We start from the raw sequence: 22,419 nt of genomic DNA, 5'->3' as shown, positions 1-22,419 counted from the left end.
GGAAAAAAAACTGTTTTTTTAAAAAAAGGAAGCGATGGCTGCACAACTCTGTGAATATACAGTTGACCCTTGAACAACACAGGTTTGAATTGTGCAGATCCACGTACATATGGCTTTTCAGTAAATACAGTGCAGTACTGTAAGTGTACTTTCTCTTCCTTATGACTTTCTTAATAACACTTTTCTCTAATATATATAACATACAAAATAGGTGTTAATTAGGTGTTTATGTTACCAGTAAGGCAGCAGGCTATAAGTAGTTTGGGGGGGGGGGGGGAATCAAAAGTCATTATCAAAAATGGAATCAAAATTCCATTATCTGTGGATTTTCAACTATACCAGGGGTCAGCACCTCTATCCCTTTCATTGTTCAAGAGTCCACTGCACTGAGAACCATGAATTGTACACTTTTAATATGTAAATTGTAAGGTATGTGAATTATATTTCGAAGTTGTTACCAAAAGCAGGGAGAGGAAATAAAAAACAAAGAAAGAAAAAGAGTCATAGGAAAACCAGTGACATGAGGGGAGAGAGATCAAGGTAAACACAAATGGAAGGCCAGGGTTGAAATCCACAATCCCTCACCACAAATTTTGAAACTGACAATGCTCTGAAAACTCAGTCTTATGTTGACTCAGATGGCAGCAAAATCTAATCAAACCTGTACTCATCTGGCAGTACAACAAACATTAGATTATGCAGAACCTTTCTTATCTAATTACAGGACTAGTCATGATTTGCCACAGAAAAATTAAGATCTGTGATTATGACATGCTGCCCCAAATTCTGCTAAGCGTATGATGATTGCATATACGCACTATATCACCTTTCTTGAAAAAACAAACAAAAATAACCCAAACCTGAATTCTAAAACATACTGATTACAAGGATCTTGGTTATGGGATTATGAATCTGTAGTAGTAAAGATGAAAAATAGAGAGCAAGCCGAAAACCCCAGGTAAAAAGGTGATGGGAGCTAAAATGGGAAGAGAAGTCTGAAGGGTATTGCAGATAAGTGGCCTCACTAAACACCAGAGGAAAAGTTCTAACTTTTTCTTGAAAGTATTCTGGATCTCCACTAGCATTCAATAAACTATGAAACAGTGGTAGGAATTCACATAAGAAAAAGTAACACACTTAACAAGGAAAATTTAATAAAATCTACCAAGGGAAGGTGCCCCAAGAAGCCTTGAAGTCAATGCTTCTCTTAACAGAAAGTGAGTAGTCCCTATTCACAAGCAGCAAACATAAGACAAGCAAAAGCTAGTGAAGCAATTGTGTAAAGAAGAAAGAAAAAAAGAGAAAGATTCAAAAAATGTTTTCAAAGATAAGGATTCAAAAACAATTTGAGTGCCTTACTTTTCTAATTCTTCAGGATCAAATTTCCACCAAGTTTCAGGTTCATGAAACTCTACTCTGTATCCTTTTCCTATGGCCTACACAAAGGAAAGGAAGAAAACAAAAACCCAGAGAATACTTCTTAAAGTAAAAAAGAAGGCAGATAATTAGGAGTTTCACTTAGACAATACTTCTAAATTTGCTCTACCAAGAAAAATTCTACTTTTAAATAACATGCTCTATAAATATACTAAGACAACTTAACTGGACAATTTCAAATTACTATCCTCAAGTCCAGGCAAAACTAACAAGATGAACATATTTCTTTATAAGTACTATTCCCAGGTTTTAAAAACTAAGTAAATGAATACACCTCTTTATAAAATAGGGACAAATGTGTATATAATACATATCAAAGCAACCAAAATTTCAGAATATGAAAAAACTGACAGGATAAAATATTAAAATTCTCTCATATCTTATATTTACCATTTCCACATATGGTTTCATTTCCCAAGCTTGTGTATTAGTGTTGTCTATTATAACTGGAGATCTCCCTTGATTGATAGCTTGTTTTGCTGAAATAAAAAATAAATTTAAAAAACAAAAACAAAAACCAGAGAACTATTAGGTTAAAATATACAAAATAAAATGTAAACATTCATATTAAGAAATTTTCTATATCTCTGTACTTAAAACTAAAATTATGCAACCTCTTGAGTCAGTGCCATGAAAAAAAAGGACTCCACATTTATTAAAAGGGAATTAAGAGACATAACCACAGACAATGTGTATTCTCTAGACCGGATACTGGTTTTGACAAACTAACGGTAAAGAACATTTGGGGGAAACATTTTGTTGAACTTACAGCTAAGGAAGCCTTCAGTCGAGAGCTAACTTTCATTTAGAGGAAACACTGAATACAGTCTGACTATGAAAAGAGGTGAACATTTACTGACATGGCAAGATGAAAACTGGTAACTAAAAATGGCAAATTATAACATAATATGTAAGTATGACTTTATTTTGGTCAAAATACAGAGATCCAGGGAGAGTTACTAAATATCAAAAGTGGGCATCTGAGGGTAACGGGAATATAAGCAATCTATGCTTATCTTTATCTATATTTCCCAATGTTCTATAATTACAAATAATGCCTTTGAAATAAGAAACTTAGGGTTTTGGTTGTTCTTTTTTTTAAAGAATGCTATGGATATATTATTACTTGCCAGCAAAACTTTATATACCAAGTAGCTAAATACCAGTTAACTGACTTTGTAAATATTTCTTAGGACTAGAATTCTCGAATTAGGAGCTGAGATCACATGGAACTTTTCTAAACTACATCTCCCTATCCCTTTGCCATCTCTTCCCCATGGGGTAAGAATCACAGCCACAGTGAGCCACTGTTAATGACAAGAGTGTGTATACCCCAAGTGTAAACAGACAAGAAACGTAATTAAGAACCTACAATAAAATTTAATTTTTAAAAAAAATTTTTTTTCAACATTTTTTATTTATTTTTGGGACAGAGAGAGACAGAGCATGAACGGGGGAGGGGCAGAGAGAGAGGGACACACAGAATCGGAAACAGGCTCCAGGCTCCGAGCCATCAGCCCAGAGCCCGACGCGGGGCTCGAACTCACGGACCACAAGATCGTGACCTGGCTGAAGTCGGACGCCCAACCGACTGCGCCACCCAGGCGCCCCAAGAACCTACAATAAAATTTAAAAGGCTGAGGCGAAAGGCAATGCTATGGAAGTTTTGTTGGTGCTTAGAATTCAAAACATTAAGTTCTACATAATGAAAACATTTATACAGATGTCTAAGGACAAACAATTCCAAAGGTTAAGTAGTAATGACTGTCGTGGAATACATATTTGGAAAGAAGATGTCTCTAACTAACAAAAGAAATTTTGAATTTGGGTCATAAATTGCCTACCAAAATGCTACCATCTCCCATTGCTCTATCCCGAATCATAAACAGTGATCAAATCTTTCATTAAAAAAAAAAAAAAACTTACTAAACTAATTATCTTAAATGTCTAATAGTTAGGCTATCACCTCCAAGGAGTTACATTCCAGAAGAGGAGCTTAATAACCAAATTAAATCTCTGGTTTCAAGAATGGGAAGATTATCCTCTTTCAATGAAAAGGCATCATGTAATACCACATTTCAGTACACTCCAGGAAAAAACAGTTCCTAAGTAAACAATGTTTGAATACCCAAAGAATGAGAGTCATTTCTTAAACAAAATAACCACCATATTTTAAGAAACAGTAATGACACCTTGGAGAGGTTTTTAATTTACAGACAATCTAACATGAATTTAGAGTCTTCTAATAACACACACATGAAGCAGATATTCCCAGAATGGTACCTGGCATTTAAAAGTATTCAATAAGGGGGTGCCTGGGTGGCTCAGTCGGTTAAGGGTCTGACTCTTGACTTCAGCTCAGGTCATGATTTCATGGTTCGTGGACTTGGGCCCCACACTGGGCTCTGTGCTACAGTGCTACAGCATAAAGCCTGCTTGGGATTCTCTCTCCTTCTCTCTCTGCCCCTCCCACCTCTCTTTCTCTCTCAAAATAAATAAACATTAAAAGAAAAAAGTATTCAATAGGGGTGCCTGGGTGGCTCAGTCAGTTAAGCCTTCGGCTCAGGCCATGATCTCATGAGCCCCGCATGAGCCCCGCATCAGGCTCTCTGTGCACAGCCTGCTTCAGATTTTCTGTCTCTCTCTCTGCCCCTTCCCCATACATGCACAGGCTCTCAGTCAGTGTTCTTACTCCTTGCTAAGTGCCTGGAGCCTGCTTGTGATTCATTCTCTCTCTCTCTCTCTCTCTCTCTCTCTCTCTCTCTCTCACACACACACACACACACACACACAAAATAAACTTAAAAAAATAAAAATATTCAATAAACATCTGTTAAAAAGAGAAATTTAGTCCTAAGTTAAGTCACGACTGTTAGTTATCATTACCTTGAAAACATTTATGTTATACTGATAATAAAACCAGCACTTTAAGCACTATTCTTTGTTCAGCAAGTATAACTCACATGACATAAACATTTTAATGTAATATTCTAGACCAGTACTGCAAAGAGAAAAAAATGTTCCACACAAATTTCACAGTCCACCAAAGGTATACTGGCTTCATTAAGGAAAATGTTTCAGTAAGGAAACAATTCACTATTGGATAAAACCATTAGATATAAGGTTGATGGAGAACTTGATAATGGAGTAGGCTGCCCCTTTGAAGCTACTAATCAATCTTAGCATCACTAAAATTGGGACAACTAGACATATGGTTACATACATACATACATACATACATAAACCTAACAAATCCTCCTGTCTAGAACTAACCTCTATTTAAATACAGGAGAAAGAACAGGTTAAATAGTTACCACAAGGAAGCAGACAACTACAAAATATGGGACATTCTGTAGGACAAATAACCAAGTTCTACAACAAATTAATGTTATGAAGACAAAAAGAAGGTATAAAAGAGGATACAGATTAACGTAATTAAATGAAACATAAAACCAAATGTACTGCGAGGAACTAGCTTGTACCCTGATTCAAAGAGAACAACCGTAAAGAAATACTTACGACAACAGGGAAAATTTCATTACAGGGTGAGTATTAATTACATGATGTCAAGAAATTGTTTTTTTAAGTGTGATGATGGCATTGCAATTAAGATGCCATTAAGAAAAAGTTAATTTGAAGTGCATAAAATATGATGTCTGCAATGTACTTTAAAAACCTTAGCAAATAAAAGTTGGGGGGGGTGGTAAAACAAAAAGGATAAAGCCAATAAAGGCAAAATCTCAATAACTAATAATAATTCCGAGTGATGGATGTATGGTGTTCATTGTAATCTCTCTACTCTAGGTTTAAATTTTTCATAATGAAAAACAATTTGTGGGGCACCTGGGTGCTCAACCAGTTGAGTGTCGGACCCTTGATTTTGGCTCAGGTCATGAACTCATGGTTCATGCGATGGAACTCTGCATCAGGCTCCATGCTGACAGTGTGGAGCCTGCTTGGGATTTTCTCTCTCTTTCTCTCTCTCCCCCTCCCTCTCCTGCTCACTCTCTCTAAATAAACTTAAAAAAAATAAAAATAGAAACAATGTTGAATCATCAATGCATTCTTCATCTTTTTAAAAAGAAATTAACTTATAATGTAAGCACTTACTAGTTCTAGATCAAAAGTTTTCAATCTTGACTGCAACATCAGAATATCTGGATAACTTTCTAGTTATCTGGTATCTAGCATCTGGATACCAGTGCTCAGATCCACTCCAGGCCAACTAAACCACAATCTGTGGAGCTAACATTAACTCATAAGTTTTTTTTTTAAGTCCCTAGGAGGGGTAGCTGGGTGGCTCAGTCAGTTAAGCTTCTGACTCTTGATTTTGGCTCAGGTTCATGGGATCAAGCCCCTCTACGAGCTCTGTACAGACAGTGCAAAGCCTGCTTGGGATTCTCTCTCTCCCTCTCCGTCTGCCCATCCTCTCCCCCAGCTCACATGTGCACGCACATTCCCTCTCTCTCTCAAGATAAACTTTACAAATAAAAATATGTGTGCCTATGTTATGAACCACCAATCTAGAAAGAGAAAAAACTGACTGGTGTGCTTCTAAAAAATGTATTAAGTAGATTTTTTTTTTGTAGAATAATGTCAATGTGAAAAACTTTTAATATTCAAAGGTATTATATGAAGACAACATTACTATTATTCATAGAAAAATACTTTTTGGGAATATACAACAGTTTCAGGAGTTCTTTGAAATTTATTCCTTAGGTATAAAATAAAGGTTATCAAAATAATCCACATCTCTATTTTGCCAGCCTATACTGGTACACTATTTACAGTTTACAAAATATACCTTTCTAAATTCTCTCATTTCGTAACAACCTTGATCAAGTAAGGCAAATATAACTATCATTGCCTCTAACAGATGAAAAAATTGGGTCTCAAAGCTATTTAATGGCTTGCCAAAGTCATTCTGCTGGTAAAAGTCAAGTTGAGAATAAAAACTCAGTCTTCTCCTAGTCAAATATTCCATCCCAAAGACGTGGCCCAAAACAAACCTCTGTTCTGGTTCCAGTCATGGGCATCACCAAGTTGATTAACATTATACCTGTACCCATCTTGATGGTGAAAATAGTCATCAGTGCTGAACACAATGCCATCACGACTCTGACCAAGCAGAATTCTGTTAATAAAAGAAATCATAAGGTGCCATTTATAAAATTTATAACCATCAAAAATAAGCCACACAGGAATGAATCTCTGGTACTTACCTGTAAATATATAGCAAACATAATAGCACGGGAGCAGATTTCAGATTTCAAACATCACTTCACACTTAAATCTATACAATTACAACCAGTAACGTTTGTAGGTGGCATTTGTATCACCACTTTTAAAAACATTCTTCAACCAATCCCCAAATTATGTTAACTATTATCCATGTTTTAACTTTAGTGTGAACTTGTATTTAGTTTCTAAAATTGCCTAAATTTAGTGCAACAAGTAACCTAAAAGGCAAATAAGCCTAAGCAATTCATGTGGGGAAAACTTTATTTGACCTAAGATAGCCTTGATAAACTCATTTCCACAAGGCACAAATACATACGACCTAAAAGTGGAAGTCAGAAATAGCTTGAGGCTTAAGGTTGTGAAATAACATGTAATCCTCCAAAGTATAATCAAACTTTAAATCTGCTAAGAGATTAAATTACTAAATGAAGTCAATTGCTAAGCACTAAATAAAAAACACACTCTTCAAATAAGTCAATGATAATCAAACTTTGTTCTCACAATATGATACTACCTTAAATTTCTAGGCACAGTGAGATTAACTAGTGTTCAGATTGTCAGAGAATTCCCCAAACCAGTGACTCATGAATTAAACTGGGGCGGGGGGTGCTGAGAAAAGGTAAAAAACAGTGAATATAATTCGGATCCAACAATAATAGAAGTTTTTTTGTTGTTGTTTCTCTCCTCCCTCTCAGCCATTAGGCAAGTGGATATCATTTTGTAATTTTTTCTGGAAGAGAGTGGAAAGTGGTGGAAGGGATTGAAAATAAGAGTATTGTCATGGAATGATTCAAGAACACATACCTCCAAATCAAAGGAATAGGAAGGACTCCAACTATTAAGACAAACCTATCCCTCCTTTCCTCAGCTTATTGTAAACCTGTAAATAGGCATACCTCAGAGATATTGCAGGTTCAGTTCTACACCACAATAAAGGGAGTCAAATTAATTTTTTGGTTTCCCAGGGCACGTAAAAGTTATTACTAAAAAAACAATACATATATATGTATACATATATATGTATATATATATATATATATATACACACACACCTTAATTCAAAAATATTTTATTGTTAAAAAATGCTAACCATCATCTGAGCTTTCAGTGAGTCGTAATCTTTTTTGCTGGTGGAGGGTCTTGCCTCAATCTTGATAGCTGCTACTGATCAGGATGGTGGTGGCTGAAGGCTGGGTGGCTGTGGCAATTCTCTAAAACTGGACAATTTTGTATTGTATCAACTCTTCCTTTTGTAAACAATTTCTCTGTAATGTGATGCTGTTTGATAGCATTTTACTCACAAAAGAACTTCTGTGAAAATCAGATTTAATCCACTCAAAACCTGCCACTGCTTTAACAATTAAGTTTATGGAATATTCTACATCTTTTGTTGTTATTTCAACAATGTTCACAGCATCTTCACTAATGGACTTCATCTTAGCAAACCACTTTCTTTGCTGCCCATAGTAAGAAACACCTCATCTGTTAAAGTTTTATCATGAGATTGCAGCAATTCAATTACATCTTCAGGCTCCACTTCTAATTCTAATTCTCTTGCTCTTTCTACCACATCTGCAGTTGACTTCTCCACTGAAGTCTTAAATCCATCAAAGTTATCCATGAGGGTTGGAATCAACTTCCAAATTCCTCTTCATATAGATATTTTGACCCCATTAATCATGAATATTCTTAAGGGCATCTAGAATGGTGAATCCTTTCCAGGAGGTTTTCAATTTACTTTCAACTTACTTTGATCAAAGAATCACTATTTTTGGCAACTACAGCCTTACAAGATGTATTTCTTAATAATAAGACTTGAAAGTCAAAATTACTCCTTGATTCACGGGCTGAAGGATGAATGTTGTGGTAGCAGGCATGAAAACAACATTAATCCTGTTCTACATCTCCACCAAAGCTCTTGGGTAACCAGGTATACAGTCAGTGAGCAGTAATAATTTCAAGAGAATCTTTTTTTCTGAGCCATAGATCTCAACAGTGGGCTTCTAATATTCAGTAAACCATGTTGTAAACAAACATGCTGTCATCCATGCTGTCTGCTCAGGCAGAGTGCATTTAGCATAATTGTTAAGGGCTCTAGGATTTTGAGAATAGTAAATGACTATTGCCTTCAACCCAGTCACCAGCTGTGTTAGCCCTTAACAAGAAAGAGTCGGCCTGTCTTTTGAAGCTAAGGCACTGACTTCTCCTCTCTAGCTATGAAAATCCTAGATGGCAACTTATTCCAGTAAAAGAATGTTTGTCTACACTGAAAATCTGTCATTTAGTGTAGCCACCCACCTTCATTAATTATCTTAGCTAGATCTTCATTAATTAGCTACATCTTGCTGCAGCTTCTACACCAGCACTTCCGCTTCACCTTGTACTCTTATGTTATGGAGACAGCTTCTTTCCTTAAACTTCATGAACCAACCTCTGCTAGCTTCACACTTTTGTGTAGCTTCCTCACCTCTCTTGGCCTTCACAGAACTGCAGAGTGAGGACTCTGGATTAGGTTTTGGCTTAAGAGAATGTTGTGGCTGGTTGGATCTATTATCCATACTACTCCAACTTTCTCCATACTAGCAAGGCTATTTTGCTTTATCATCATTTGTGTGCTCAGTGGAGTAGCACTTTTAATTTCCTTCAAGAACCTTTCCTTTGCAGTCACAATTTGGCTGCCTGTTTGGCTCAAGAGGCCTGGCTTTTGGCCCATCTTGACTTTTGGCATGCCTTCCTCACTAAGCATAATCACTTCCAGCTTATGATTTTAAGTAAGACGTGCAACTCTCCCTTTCGGAAAACTTAGAGACCACTGTAGGGTAACTCACTGACCTAATTTCAATATTGTTGTGTCTCAGGGAATAAGTAGGCCTGAAAATAGGGAGAGAGATGGGGGAACAGCAGGCTGGTGGAGCAGTCAGAATACAATGTTTATCAATTAAGTTTCCTATCTTATATGGGCACAGTTCGTGGCACCCCAAAACAATTATAATAGTAACATATGAGTTGCCTGGGTGGCTCAGTCAATTAAGCATCTGACTTCGGCTCAGGTCATGATCTCACGGCTCATGAGCCGGAGCCCTGCATCTGGTTTTGTGCTGACAGCTCAGAGCCTGGAGCCTGCTTCCGAGTCTGTCTCTCCCTCTCTCACTCTGCCCCTCCCCCACTCACACTCTGTGTGTGTCTCTCTCTCCTTCAAAATTAAACATAAAAAAATTTTTTTTAATAGTAACATCAAAGATGACTAATCACAGATTACCATAACAAATATACTAAAAATAAAAAAGTTTGAAATATTCTTAGAATTGCTAAGTGACATAAGGACACTCAGTGAACAAATGCTTTTGGAAGAATGGAGCAAAAGACTTTCTTGACACAGGGTTACTGCAAACCTTTAATTTGTAAAAAGTGCAGTTATCTATGAAGCACAATAAAACAAGGTATGCTTGTACATTTTATAATAAAAATAAAAGTGCAGATATAAAAATAAAAAAATTTAAACATGCATTTCCAATTATAGAAATTATAGTTCGAATTACTTCATACAAAGCAAATGAAATCAAATGGTTAGTTATTTGCGAGGCTGGAGTTGGATTTCTTTTTTAAGTCACCATGATTTTTCCAAAATATACTATCTAACATAATTGCCATCTTATTTGTTTATACAGACAACCCAGAATATAAAAATGCTACAATATTAGCATTCCAAACCAAAGCTCAATCATCTAAAAATAATTTTGACCATAATCAGCCTTATCATATCAAATTATTTTCAACAGTATCAGAAAACTGATACCACCTTTCTTAGACATCCTGTTTCATTTTTTTCCATTCTTTTATTAGCACTGATTTTTCAGATATTAATAATACCATACTACAAACGTATAATAGCTTTTGTACCCAAGAAATGTTTTAACCACAAAAAAAGGTAGGTGGCGGGGTGTGGAGAGGGGAGGAGATAGCAAATCAACTTACACCATTAAACCAAGTAAACATCAAACATGAATAAACCTCTATGAAGAACATCTTAAATATATAAATCATAATTACAGCAAATAATTTTAGCTTGGAGAGAGACTTTTTCCTCCCAGACTGTTCATGCAGCTTTTAAAAATTCCCTGAATTACCTCAAACTGTGAAGCTTTATTTTGGGGACTTATATAAAAAATTACCTGTAATCTATTTGGATATATTTGATGCCATATCAACCATCTGAACCAAAAATAAGTTACTTAAAAATATTAACATTTTCAAAATTCTTATGGTCAGATTCCATTAGAACTTTCACACATTAAGTAAGGTGTTAAAATGAATCCTCCAAATGTCAAAACTTAGAACTCTGAAAAATCAAGTATCTAATAAAAAAAAAATCAGGTATGAACTCACTGGCTACTTGCTTTGTATTTTCCAGAATATCTATCTTTTTGAAAACTTACTATATGACAAGCATTTTATGTATATCTATGACCCCATTTAACTCTCCTGACAACTTTGCCAATTTGATATTAAACAAATCCAGAAAAAAAAAATGACTTCAGAAATCAGGCTCCTGGAGTTACATAGCAGTGTCAGAGACAAAACCAATGGCTTACAATGAGGCCTGCTTCCTGGTATTCACCCCCTCCTATAATCCCTTCCCCTTTAGTGTGGGTGGGAGTCAGTGACTACAGCTTCTAACACAATATGGCAAGGTTGATGTAATGTCCCTTCTGAGATTAGATTATAGAAAAAAGTGACTTATGTTTTAGGCTCAAAGCTGGCTCCCCTTCTCTTAATCCGAGCTGTGAATGGAGAGCATCCCAAGGAGAAAAGAACCAAGGGAGGTCTCCAGCCTATAGCCAGCAACTAAATGAAGCCTTCAACCCAACAGCTCACAAGGAACTAAGCCTTGTCAACAACCTCAGTAGAGATGTTCCAAGCAGATCCACCCCAACCTTCAGATCAGAACAGAACCCTAGCCAACACTTTAATCAATAGCACTGTTAAAGACCTTGGACCCAGAGGCACCCAGATAACTGCACCCAGACTCCTGTCCTTCAGAAACTGTGAGATGATAAATGTTTGTTGCTTTAACTGTTTTTAATAAGGTAATTTGTTACACAGCCACAGATAACTAGCAGTCTGTGCTTATAATTCTTCACTTAAGTAAGGAACAAGTGAATCCCGTTCCTTAACTGTTTTGGGGACCCTAATGGCCTATTATGAGTTAATTTTCATAATTTATTTTTAAATTTTCTAATAACTATACATTATTTTCTCTAATAATCCATGTGCATTTACGACCAGAAGTGATTTTTCCAAAAAAAATCTGAGTAGAACTGACATTTCATGAATGCTTTATCTCCTTATTTACTGAGTGGCCCTGCATACCCTTATCCCCAAACCACTTCACTGGGGCACTTCACTCCTAAATACTCTTTCAATTAAGAATAGGTATCTACTAGGTGCACCTGGGTAGCTCAGTTGGTTAGGTGTCCGACTTCCGCTCAGGTCATGATCTCACGGTTTGTGAGTTCAAGCCCCCCGTGGGGCTCTGTGCTGACAGCTCAGAGCCTGGAGCCTGCTTTGGATTCTGTGTCTCCTCTCTCTGCCCTGCTCACGCTCCCTCTCTCTCTCTCTCCCTCAAAAATAAACATCAAAAAAAATTTTTTTCTTTAAAAAAAAAAACAGATACCTACATAAGGAAAGGTCAATCTTTTCCTCTGGAATTTAAACTGAGATCTCCTCCAAAAGCAGGGAGGAAGAAAAAAAAAAATCTCTTCCCATTTCTCTTTAAACTGCAATTTCTTGGGGCACCTGGGTGGCTCACCTGGTTAAGCTTAAGCGTCGGACTCTTAATTTCATCTCAGGTAATGATCTCACAGTTCCCATAGGACTGAGTCCTGCATTGGGCTCCATGCTGACAGCAGGGAGCCTGCTAGGGATTCATTCTCTTCCTCTCTCCCTCTCCCTCCCTCTCTCTCCCTCTCTCTCTCTCTCTCTCTCTCTGCCATTCCCCCACTCACCCACACTCTCTCTCTCTCAAAATAAATTTAAAAACTTAAAAAAAAAAAACCCTACAATTCCTTATGGCTGCTATAACAAATTACCACAAACTTGGTGGCTTAAAACAGCATGTATTATATTATAGTTCTGAAGGTCAAAAGCCTGAATTTAGCTCCACTGTGCTAAAATCAAAATGTGGGTAGGGTGGCATTCCTCCTGGAGACTCCTTAGGAGAATCTGTATCCTCGCCAAATTTTCCAGCTTCTAAAGGCCACCTCCATATGGTTCCTTCCTCCATCTTCAAAACCAGCAGTGTAACATCTTTCCTCCTCTCTGAAAGTGCTTCAGTATTTATCTCTTATCAACTCCCAACATTTTGCTAATATAATAATGAAATTAGTTGCCCATTTCTGAAAATACATTCGCTGTCATTAGTGAAACCAGTAGAGTAGAAGAAATGCATATTACCTAAAATATCTTAGGTTCAACTTTCCTCCCTTGTATGAACAGGGTCTATAGTCCACACCCCTAGTTATGACACCCAAAGCTTGATCCCTAAATGGTCCTGTGTCCAATCCCTGACTCCAGAGGATTCTGTTTGGCTGATGCCAATTACAATGGTAACAAATTCCACATCTAGAAATTGTTGAATTCTGCCTGAAATAAACCTTTAATCAAAGCACCGTAAGTTTTCCTAAAAGGACAAAGAGCTAGCACTTCCACGTACCTACAAAGGGGCATGAACTGTTTTGCACTAGCTTATTCATAAATATTTAAACTCTGTAATTGTGCTAGAACTTAATCTAAAACTTATTTCATTAAAATCTGTTAGCAAAGTTGTGGGTAAACAATTAAGTAAAAAATTTGGTAAAGACAAATACTACATGAGTTCAGAAGGATAACTGAGGGCTGAGATGACAAACCAAAACCTCAAAAGGCAGAGGCATTCAAAAGAACCTTTGAATAAGTACTGACAACAATGAATGGACAGGTATTCTGTCTCCTACTATAGAGGGCAGGTGCTAATCCAACTACAGAAGGACATGAAGATGGGAGAGGTGGGCAAGGACTAAATGAAGAAGAAGGGGACTTGAATACCTTTCTTTCTTCAAAGCCCATTTTGGGGGCACCTAGGTGGCTCAGTCGGTTAAGCATCTGACTTCAGCTCTGGTCATGATCTTGTGGTTTGGTGCATGAGTTCAAGTCCTGCACTGGGCTCTCTGCTGTCAGCACAGAGCCCGCTTTGGATCCTCTGTCCCCTTTTCTCTCTGCCCCTCTCCCACTCACTCACTCTCTCTCTCAAAAATAAAAACATTAAAAAAAAAAAAAAAAGTGGTGACCTAGGGGCTCCTGGGTGTCTCAGTCGGTTAAGTGTCCCATTCAGCTCAGGTCATGATCTCGCAGTTTGTGAGTTCAAACCCCACATCGGGCTCGGTGCTGACAGCTCAGAGCCCCGAGCCTGCTTCAGATACTGTGTCTCCCTCTCTCTCTCTGCCCCTCCCCTGCTTGTGCTCTCTCTCTCAAAATAAATAAAAACATTAAATTAAAAAAATTAAAAGAAAATAAGTAACTAAACACACATTTATAAAAAAAAAAAAAAAAAAAGGTGGTGACCTAAACAGATACGCTTGCTTCTTTTAAATAAGCTTTTTAAAGTCAGGAGTCAGGTATCGGGCCCTGCATGCAATAGATATTAAAGTGAAGGAGCAGAGAAGAAACACGCTATCATTTATATCTATAGTTTGATCTTGTCCCAGGTTTTGTAACTTCTCCTAAGCCCTTTAACCTGAACCTATTCTCTTAAGCCCCTGCTCCTTCTATGAAATGAAAATAACACAACCAATCTTACAAGATTTTTATATGTGAAAGTACTCTGTAAATTGTAAATCATGACACAAATGGTAGTTACTACTATAACATCCACTCCTATACACCTAATTCCTCAAATATGCATATTATATATAATCACCTCTATCATTTCCAACTATAATTACTCCTCCTTGAAATTCTATCACATACCTTATTCACCTTCGGTTTCAACATACTCCAATGTTATCTCAAATCTCATCTTTCTTTCTTCAATTTATTCTATACCCACGCATAGTCAGGTGACCCTAGCTAGGAGATCCCTTCATACAATTTCCAAATTGCAACTGTTTCTTTCTTCTGGTCTTATATTCTAAATCTAGGAGACTGCCCATGTTCGTGAGACTTCATCCTTAATTTCTGTACTTTCTAAAGAGTTGAAATCTCATCTTCTCTACAAAATCTTCATTAAAATAAAAGGAATAGAAATGCAAAGACCTAAATTTAAATTCATTTACAAAGATCACAGCTTACGATGTAGCTTAAAATAAATGTCTGTACCATAAGTTTAATCTTTAATTTCTTGCTTCTGAAGAAACTTCTATTCAGACTGTTTTGCAAGAAAATACAAAACATTTATATAATGGTTCTTTGGACTTCTTTATCCTCACCACCAAGACATCAAGTTTTCTTTTTCTCCTTACCTAGCATACATCTTGAATCATCCTCCAAAAACTGCAAAGAATTTGTATTGCTTTTGTGTTATTTTTCACAACTGCTTTCATTTCACAAATGAAATCAAGTGCATCAATATTCTTTTTTTAAAAATGTAAACAAAAACAAGAATTTGAAACATTTTGTCATTCAATAATATATCACCAGCTGTAACTCCATTTTACTCAGGTACTGCTCACCTCAGACTCCTTAAACGTAAAGAAATCAAAAGGTTCCCTCTGTCAATCAACGGTATGAACACAGCACAGTGCTTAAAACACACCCACACCTTCTTTCCTTGGTTTATCTCATTTACTTCTCACAATTATTTCAGGAAAATAAGTATTACTCATTCTATTAACAAATAGCAAAACTTGTCCAAGGCCATAAAGTTTGAAAAAATGAAATCAAAAGCCTGAGTCCAGCTCTTCTTGAATCTGACTTAAAAAGGGAAGGCTAATACAGTTCTCAAATAGCATTTACTTACATCACTGTCATAATTATACAATGGTGTATCTATTTTTAAAACCCTCAGCAGAATCTTTACATGCCAATTCTCCTTTACTCCATCAGGAAACATCCTTTTAAATATTTACACCATCAGATACCATTCTCAAGTGTAACAAATTAAAATTTTTCTGCTAGAAACATGAAAGCATTTGTCATTGATTACAACTATCATCTATGATTTTTAAGTAATGAATTACCAAGTATTTACTTGGTATCCTTTACTCACCGAGACAACGTTGTTTTCCCAGAACCAGGCAACCCTCTTAAAAGAATAAGTAGTTTCTGCAATTTATTTAACTTTTCCTCTTGAAACTGCTGGTTCATAACCCTGTGTGTTCCATGATGGTTGTCCATAGAAGTATCTTTCCAACATCCTTCACTGGTTTCATAGAAACCATTACTCACATATCCATCCTGCACACTGTAGCCATTTGTAGAGGAATGATCTCTACTGGTGTTCTCACTACAATCAATATAGTCATTGTTCTGATCAAAAGTCAAACAGTTCCAGTTAACGTGACAACCATTTACATAATACCCATTTTGAAACTGAGAACCATCTTGGGCATGGAAAATATTTGATGGTGGATTTGGTGGAGCATCGAATCTTTGAATATTTAAATGATAGTTAAAACTGGGAAGAGGAGGACCGGGGGGTACTATAAAAGAATGTACTGACTGCCATTCAGGCCTGAAGGAAGTAAATGAATCATCACAAAATGCAGGTATTACTTGTCCATTACAAGGATATTTGCCTGGCTTGTTTCCCACGTGCTGTGGATAACCACAATGTGACTGAAGAACATTACTAATATCTCTTTTCTTTCCTTCTTCAGATTTTAACAGATCATTATCATGGCCCTGATGACAGGCAGTAACTTGTTCCTCAGAGGGTTCAGGTTCTTTCCAACTTCCTTCCAAATCATCTTTTTCATTTTCAAGCTCTTCAATTTCTTTGTAAAACTGGAATAATTCATTGTCAAGCTCTGATTCTTTGGAGTTAAATTTCTGTTTCGTTTCTCGTCCTTTGTCAGCTATACCATTGATAGTGCCTGACTGATTCCTCCCTTCATTACATTTCCTCTTCTCAGGCGGTTTGTAAATGGGTCCTATAAACGCTTTACTTGTGCTATATATCTCATCATCTGTGGATACCAATGGAGGACCTGTATCTTGTAAAATCTGTGCATCAATGGATTCGATAACATCTGGTCTATTATTACCAGGCACCCCATCACGCACAGGTTTCGGCGAGTCTGTAGCTTTGATTTTGTCCTCCTGAGGATAACTATATCCTCTGACATCAACAACCGTCACAGGAACCCAATCATTCCCAGTTTTCTCTTGGATTCTGTGAAAATCAGCACTACCATGGTGGGAAAAAACATAAGCCTCTTCAGCTGACTTCAATTTTTTATAGCATGGTTCACTTGTTAGTTCTTCACCATGATCCAAGGATTTTGCTTCAATTTCACCATAAGGCATCTGGGGAACAAATAAATCACATAATTATTAGCTAATATTTTAAAAATCTAAACAAAAGTTTTTCAGAAACACGAAAACAGAGAAGACATTTAAATGTGTGATATACACAATTAATGGTAACATTTTCCCAAAATACAAAACTTACAAAGTTGTCATTTTATAACTACTTACTATTTAAGTATTGTTATAATGATTTGGCGGGGGCGGGGGGGGGGGTAAGTCTCACTGAAGGTAAGTAAGTTATCTTTTTTTAAAAAAAAGGTATATCTCACCTTTAATGGAAATGATGCATTTCTGAACTTAAAGAACTTAAGTTTGGAAAATTAAATCAGTAATATATATTTGATGATATACACAATTGTGTACTAAGATGGAGAGTAAATCTGCCAGCCAAACTGACACATTTCCAAAATGGTGTGGATAAATGGCATTTTAAACCCTTACTGTTTAAAATCACTACATCTTTGGGAGTAAATGGATCCAGCTCTCAAACCTCAGCGTCTCCTTAGCAATCAAATGTTAGGTTACCTGAAATGCCAGACTTTACAGACCCTATTCCTGTTAGTGTAAAAGTGGCTTCCAACCGGCTGTACTGCATTAATTTAAAAGAAAAATAAATAAACAAACAAACTTCAGTTGCACTAAGAGTAACTCAAACATGTCACATTACGTTTTAGGAATCTGGCAACTCCCCAAATCAAAGCGCTGATCTTTTCCACATGCTTGGTCAATCTCAAAGATAAATTCTGCTTCCCCTGAAATTACTTAGGGACCCTCAAAAGTGCGATCCCAAAGCCCGTTTTACATACTCCTTCATTCTGCCCTCTCTGGTGTTCCTCTAACAGAGAGGAAAAGGGGCAAAAAAGATGAACTAAACGATACAGGTAGGCCTACAGAGACTGAAGATGATACAACTGCAAAGAACGCCGTCCTTTTGGAAACGGCCCCCCTTCCAAGCGCCTCCGGCCATCATTCCGCTTCTCATTTCCTCATTCGAAATGTCATAAAAGTCTCAAAGAACAACAAGCGGTTGCATTAACACGGCGTGGCCTATACACAACCTGAGTCCCATGGCCTCCTGACCTCTAAAGAGGGCAGCCCGGGCAAAAGTGCGTCAGCCGGGGTCTTTGTCCCAATGGAGGCTGTTCGGGTTGTCAGAAATTCAAGAGATCTCCGAGACTCAAAGGTGCACTCCCGGCTAATCAAAAGGGTCCAGCCAAGAGCAGACGAGAGCCCAAAAAAAAAAAAAAAAGACAAACGTCACCGTCACTACCCCACCCTTACTTAAAATGGGCGTTTACTCACCTTACACTACAGCTCTGCATTGACTTTTACCTCCCAATAAAATCCTCGTCTAGAAAGACACGAACATCTGAAAAGGTAAAAGCAACGCGCAAACACCGCCCCAAAGCAGAGAGGAACTAAACCCCAAGCCCTCAGCATCTGGGCAAGCTGCACCGCCGTACGCAAGATGGCGGCCACCGCGCTGTTGCCCCGGCAGGAATTACGGATTTGCGCTCGGCATTGTGGGAACTGAAGTCCAGCGTTCGCACCGGGCCTGGTAAACTCAGCGCTCGGAGACTTGGTCTCCCAGAATTCATTGCGTGAGAGACACACTAGCTGTGACAAACGTAAACCCTAACTAGTTCCCAGATCTGGAGCGGGGAAGTGATTTAGACCTGTCAACTTGGGCTGAAAACGTCAGTGACACTACTCTGGGATTCATCCGTAAAGGAAAAGAGAACGTGAGTGCCTGGCATCCCAGATACATAGGCCGCTCTCAGCGCAATGCTTTTGAGACTTTCTAGGAGACCATCAATCAGGCTTTTCAAAGGGGCCTTAACCTTTGTTACCGCCAAGTAGGGTTGCCGGCATTTCTACGAAAAACCACTCAGTAATTTTAAGTTCACGTTCTTCTATCCATGGAGACAATCACTGCAGCAGAGCCTTAAGTGCGTAAGAGAATATTATTTAGTATCGTAACTATGTTGTGTTTTGAGAAACAAAGGCCAGTTACTGAATTGCCCGTTAAAAATCAATTTGTAACAAGCGCTTAGAACAGCACCTGTTGAAAAGTAAGTGCTGTGTGTCTGTTAAATTAGAAATAATTATTTTTTAAATGAACAATTTGGCAATCCTCACCCAAGAGCCCTTTCTCTCTTTCCGCTACCACCCCACACTCTCTGGGCCCGCTCCCTTCCCTGTATTCTTTCCTGCCACTACAAGTGAAACTGCTAATGTCTTCGTGTTTAAATAAATCTTTCTGTTGTGATAATGTTTTAATTTATAAATATAATAGTTAAAATCATAGTCTGGAATATTTGCATTTAATTATTTAACAGCTTTATGATCAAGAGGGCTTATGCTTATGACCAAAGCAATCCATCCCCTTATAAACAATCTTCCTCAAATACAAATTCCTACGTCGACCTTCGATGTTTCCTCATAATTAGATTCCAGTTATGCATTCTCTGCGAAAACAACCACTTAAGTGAAGTTGTGTCTGTCTCGGGATATTGTGTATGGAGGTTCAGGATGTCTGTCTGTCCACCATAAGTTGACATTAGCCTTTATCACCCTATCAAGGTGTTTTCCAGGTTCTCCACTGTGTATCTTACCACTTGCAACTAATAGGCAGTCTATGAAGAGATACTTTGACATCAAGCAAATATCTTTCTCCGAATCAAACTCTACCTATGATTCAACCTCCACTGAAGATCCTTGCTGCAACGGATCTTTAGAATGACGGTTACAAACTGTAGATTTTTTTACCCCTAACTCCTTCAAGCGCTCCACCTTTACTACAGGTGATTCTGCTTTTTATAAAGAAGAGCTCTCCTTGTTTACTATCAGCATGAATTTATGCATTCCTTTTTGTTCAAGAAGTAATAATCCATTGCTGTCTTTTACTTATTTAATTAGCTGGTTAGTTATATTAGATAATTTTTAGGACAGTTCTGGATCCTTAGAAAAACTGAGTATATATAGTACAAAGTTCCCATGTACTGTACCCTCCCAACCACACACACACACACACACACAGTTTCCACTATTATTAACCTCTTATATTACTATTATACATTGTTATAATTAGTGAATCAATATTGATACATTAACATTAATTACAGTCCATAGTTATTTAGATTTCTTTATTTGTTACCTAATTCCCTTTCCTTTGCACAATCCCTTCCAAGACACCATATTACATGCAGTTGGCATTTCTCCTTAGGCTCCTCTTGGCCGTGTGTCAGTTTCTCAGACTCTATTTGTTTTTGGTGACCTTGACAATTTTGAGGAAAACTTGTCAGGTATCTTGTAGGATGCCCTTCTGCTGGAATTTATCTGATGTTTTTCTCATGATTAGACTGGGGCATGGGGTTTTGAGGTAAAGTGTCACTTTCATCACATAACAGGGGTAATACTACGAACATAATTTATGATCGTGTATGTTAAACTTGATCACTGCCTAAAGCAGCATTTACACATCTCTCCACAGTAAAATTAGTCTTTTTCCCCCTTTCCATACTGTACTCCTTGGAAGTCACTGTGCACAATGCACATTTCTGGTTGTTAACCTCCCTTTCCATTAGTGTATTTACATATTTTTGTTGAACTTCTGCATGGGATATTGTTCTCTTCTTCCCCATCATTTATTTTGAAGCTGAAAGCATCAGATTTGGCTAGCTTCACCTGGCTCCCTTTGACCTGCATGTTGAGCACTTCCTTTTGTGGCACAATAATTTTCCAGGCTTGTTCTGTACATTTGTTACTCCTACCCTAGAGTCAACAAATTCTCCAAAGCCTTGTTTTCTTTTGTGTTTTTTTACTGGAAAATGGCATTTAGAAGCTAAGACCTTAGAACTAAGTGTGTTTATTGATACTGGGGTATTACTGCTTTTAGGCCCTCTCAGTAGGCAGAAGTGAGGAAGAAGGGAATAGATATATATATTTTTTTCACTTAAGAAATCATTAATACTGATACCTACAATCCAATCCAATTCCTCAGTATTCCTTGTTGCCTTCCCCATTTCATATTTGTGTCTGCCTTTGTTAACAGTGAGAAACTTGTTTTCAAACAGCAACAACACATTTGCTTATTACCCTCATCCTATATCGCACATAAAATAGTTTAAGAATTGTTACATTCAGGGACACCTGGGTGGCTCAGTCAGTGGTGGTGGATCCGACTTGGGCTCAGGTCATGATCTCACAGCTCATGGGTTCGAGCCCCACATCAGGCTCTGTGCAGACAGCTCAGAGCCTGGAGTCTGTTTCCAATTCTGTGTCTCCCTCTCTCTCTGCCCTTCCCCTGCTCGTGCTCTGTCTCTCTCAAAAATAAATAAACATTGAAAAAAAATGTTTTAAAGAATTGTTACATTCATATGATTACAAAAGCAAACCTACTAAATGGGGTTCAAGCCTTGTTTGTAGTTCTACCCTAGATTGAGGGTTGAAAGTAAAAATACTATGTGCAAAAATAATTTGGATTAGTTCTCTGACCTTATCCAATCCTACTTCAGTGGGTAGTCATTTGAAATACACTTGAATTCACTTGCTTCTATTTCTAGTTTTAGTTTGTTTTTCCTTCCATTATTGATCATTTCATTTTACTTTTAGAATATGTAGCATAATATGCTTACAAAAATCTAACATACAAAACAGTGTAATCAGAGAAATCTCACTCTCTTGTCTTGAACTCTTCTTGCTACTACCCTTTATATGTATACAGTTTTATTGTTTTTTGATATATCCTTCCTGTGTTTCTTTTTGTAAAAATAAGTGGATAAATGTGTGTTTTCTTTCGTACTCCAAAGTGAACGTACCATATATACTGTTTTGCATTTTGCTTTTTTTCAGTTAATATCTTCTGGAGATCACTTTGCATCAATTTATAGAGATCATCTTCATTCCTTTTTTTTTTTTTTTTTTTTTTTAAAGCTGCAATACTCCATTGTGTAATTATACTACAGTTATTCACTTAAAATCTGATGCTTGGATATTTAGGTAGTATCCAACATTTTGTAACCACAAATAATGCTGCAATACTAACCCTGTGTTTTTATATTTGAAGAGGACTATCTTTATTTATTTTTTTTAATGTTTATTTGTTTTTGAGAGAGAGACAGACAGAACATGAGTGGGGGAGGCACAGAGAGAGAGGGAGACACAGAATCCAAAGCAGGCTCCAGGCTCTGAGCTGTCAGCACAGAGCCCGATATGGGGCTCAAACTCATAAACCGT

The 22,419-nt window shown here is 37.3% G+C and overlaps 1 protein-coding gene across 4 annotated transcripts in view; it reads right to left on the bottom strand.

The window, feature by feature from the left end:
* N4BP2L2 (NEDD4 binding protein 2 like 2) overlaps positions 1-18,667 on the bottom strand; it is a 73,699-nt gene extending 55,032 nt beyond the window's left edge. The window contains exons 1-5 of one of the 4 annotated variants that reach the window (XM_058687984.1): positions 18,484-18,667; positions 15,920-17,178; positions 6,447-6,571; positions 1,828-1,916; positions 1,360-1,436 (exon numbers count right to left, since the gene is read on the bottom strand). In XM_058687984.1, the coding sequence (XP_058543967.1) occupies positions 1,360-1,436; positions 1,828-1,916; positions 6,447-6,571; positions 15,920-17,178 (1,550 nt within the window). In that variant the 5' untranslated portion in view covers positions 18,484-18,667. Of the gene's footprint in view, positions 1-1,359; positions 1,437-1,827; positions 1,917-6,446; positions 6,572-15,919; positions 17,179-18,483 lie in introns of those variants that run through there. The other 3 variants (XM_058688001.1, XM_058688010.1, XM_058687992.1) reach the window with 3 other exon arrangements.
* Between the last annotated feature and the right edge of the window lie 3,752 nt (positions 18,668-22,419).

This window comes from Neofelis nebulosa, chromosome 1 (assembly GCF_028018385.1).
Source record: "Neofelis nebulosa isolate mNeoNeb1 chromosome 1, mNeoNeb1.pri, whole genome shotgun sequence".
Taxonomy (NCBI): domain Eukaryota; kingdom Metazoa; phylum Chordata; class Mammalia; order Carnivora; family Felidae; genus Neofelis; species Neofelis nebulosa.
The sequence above is the reverse complement of the archived record's forward strand: the minus strand, read 5'-3'. Positions and strand labels throughout refer to the sequence as shown.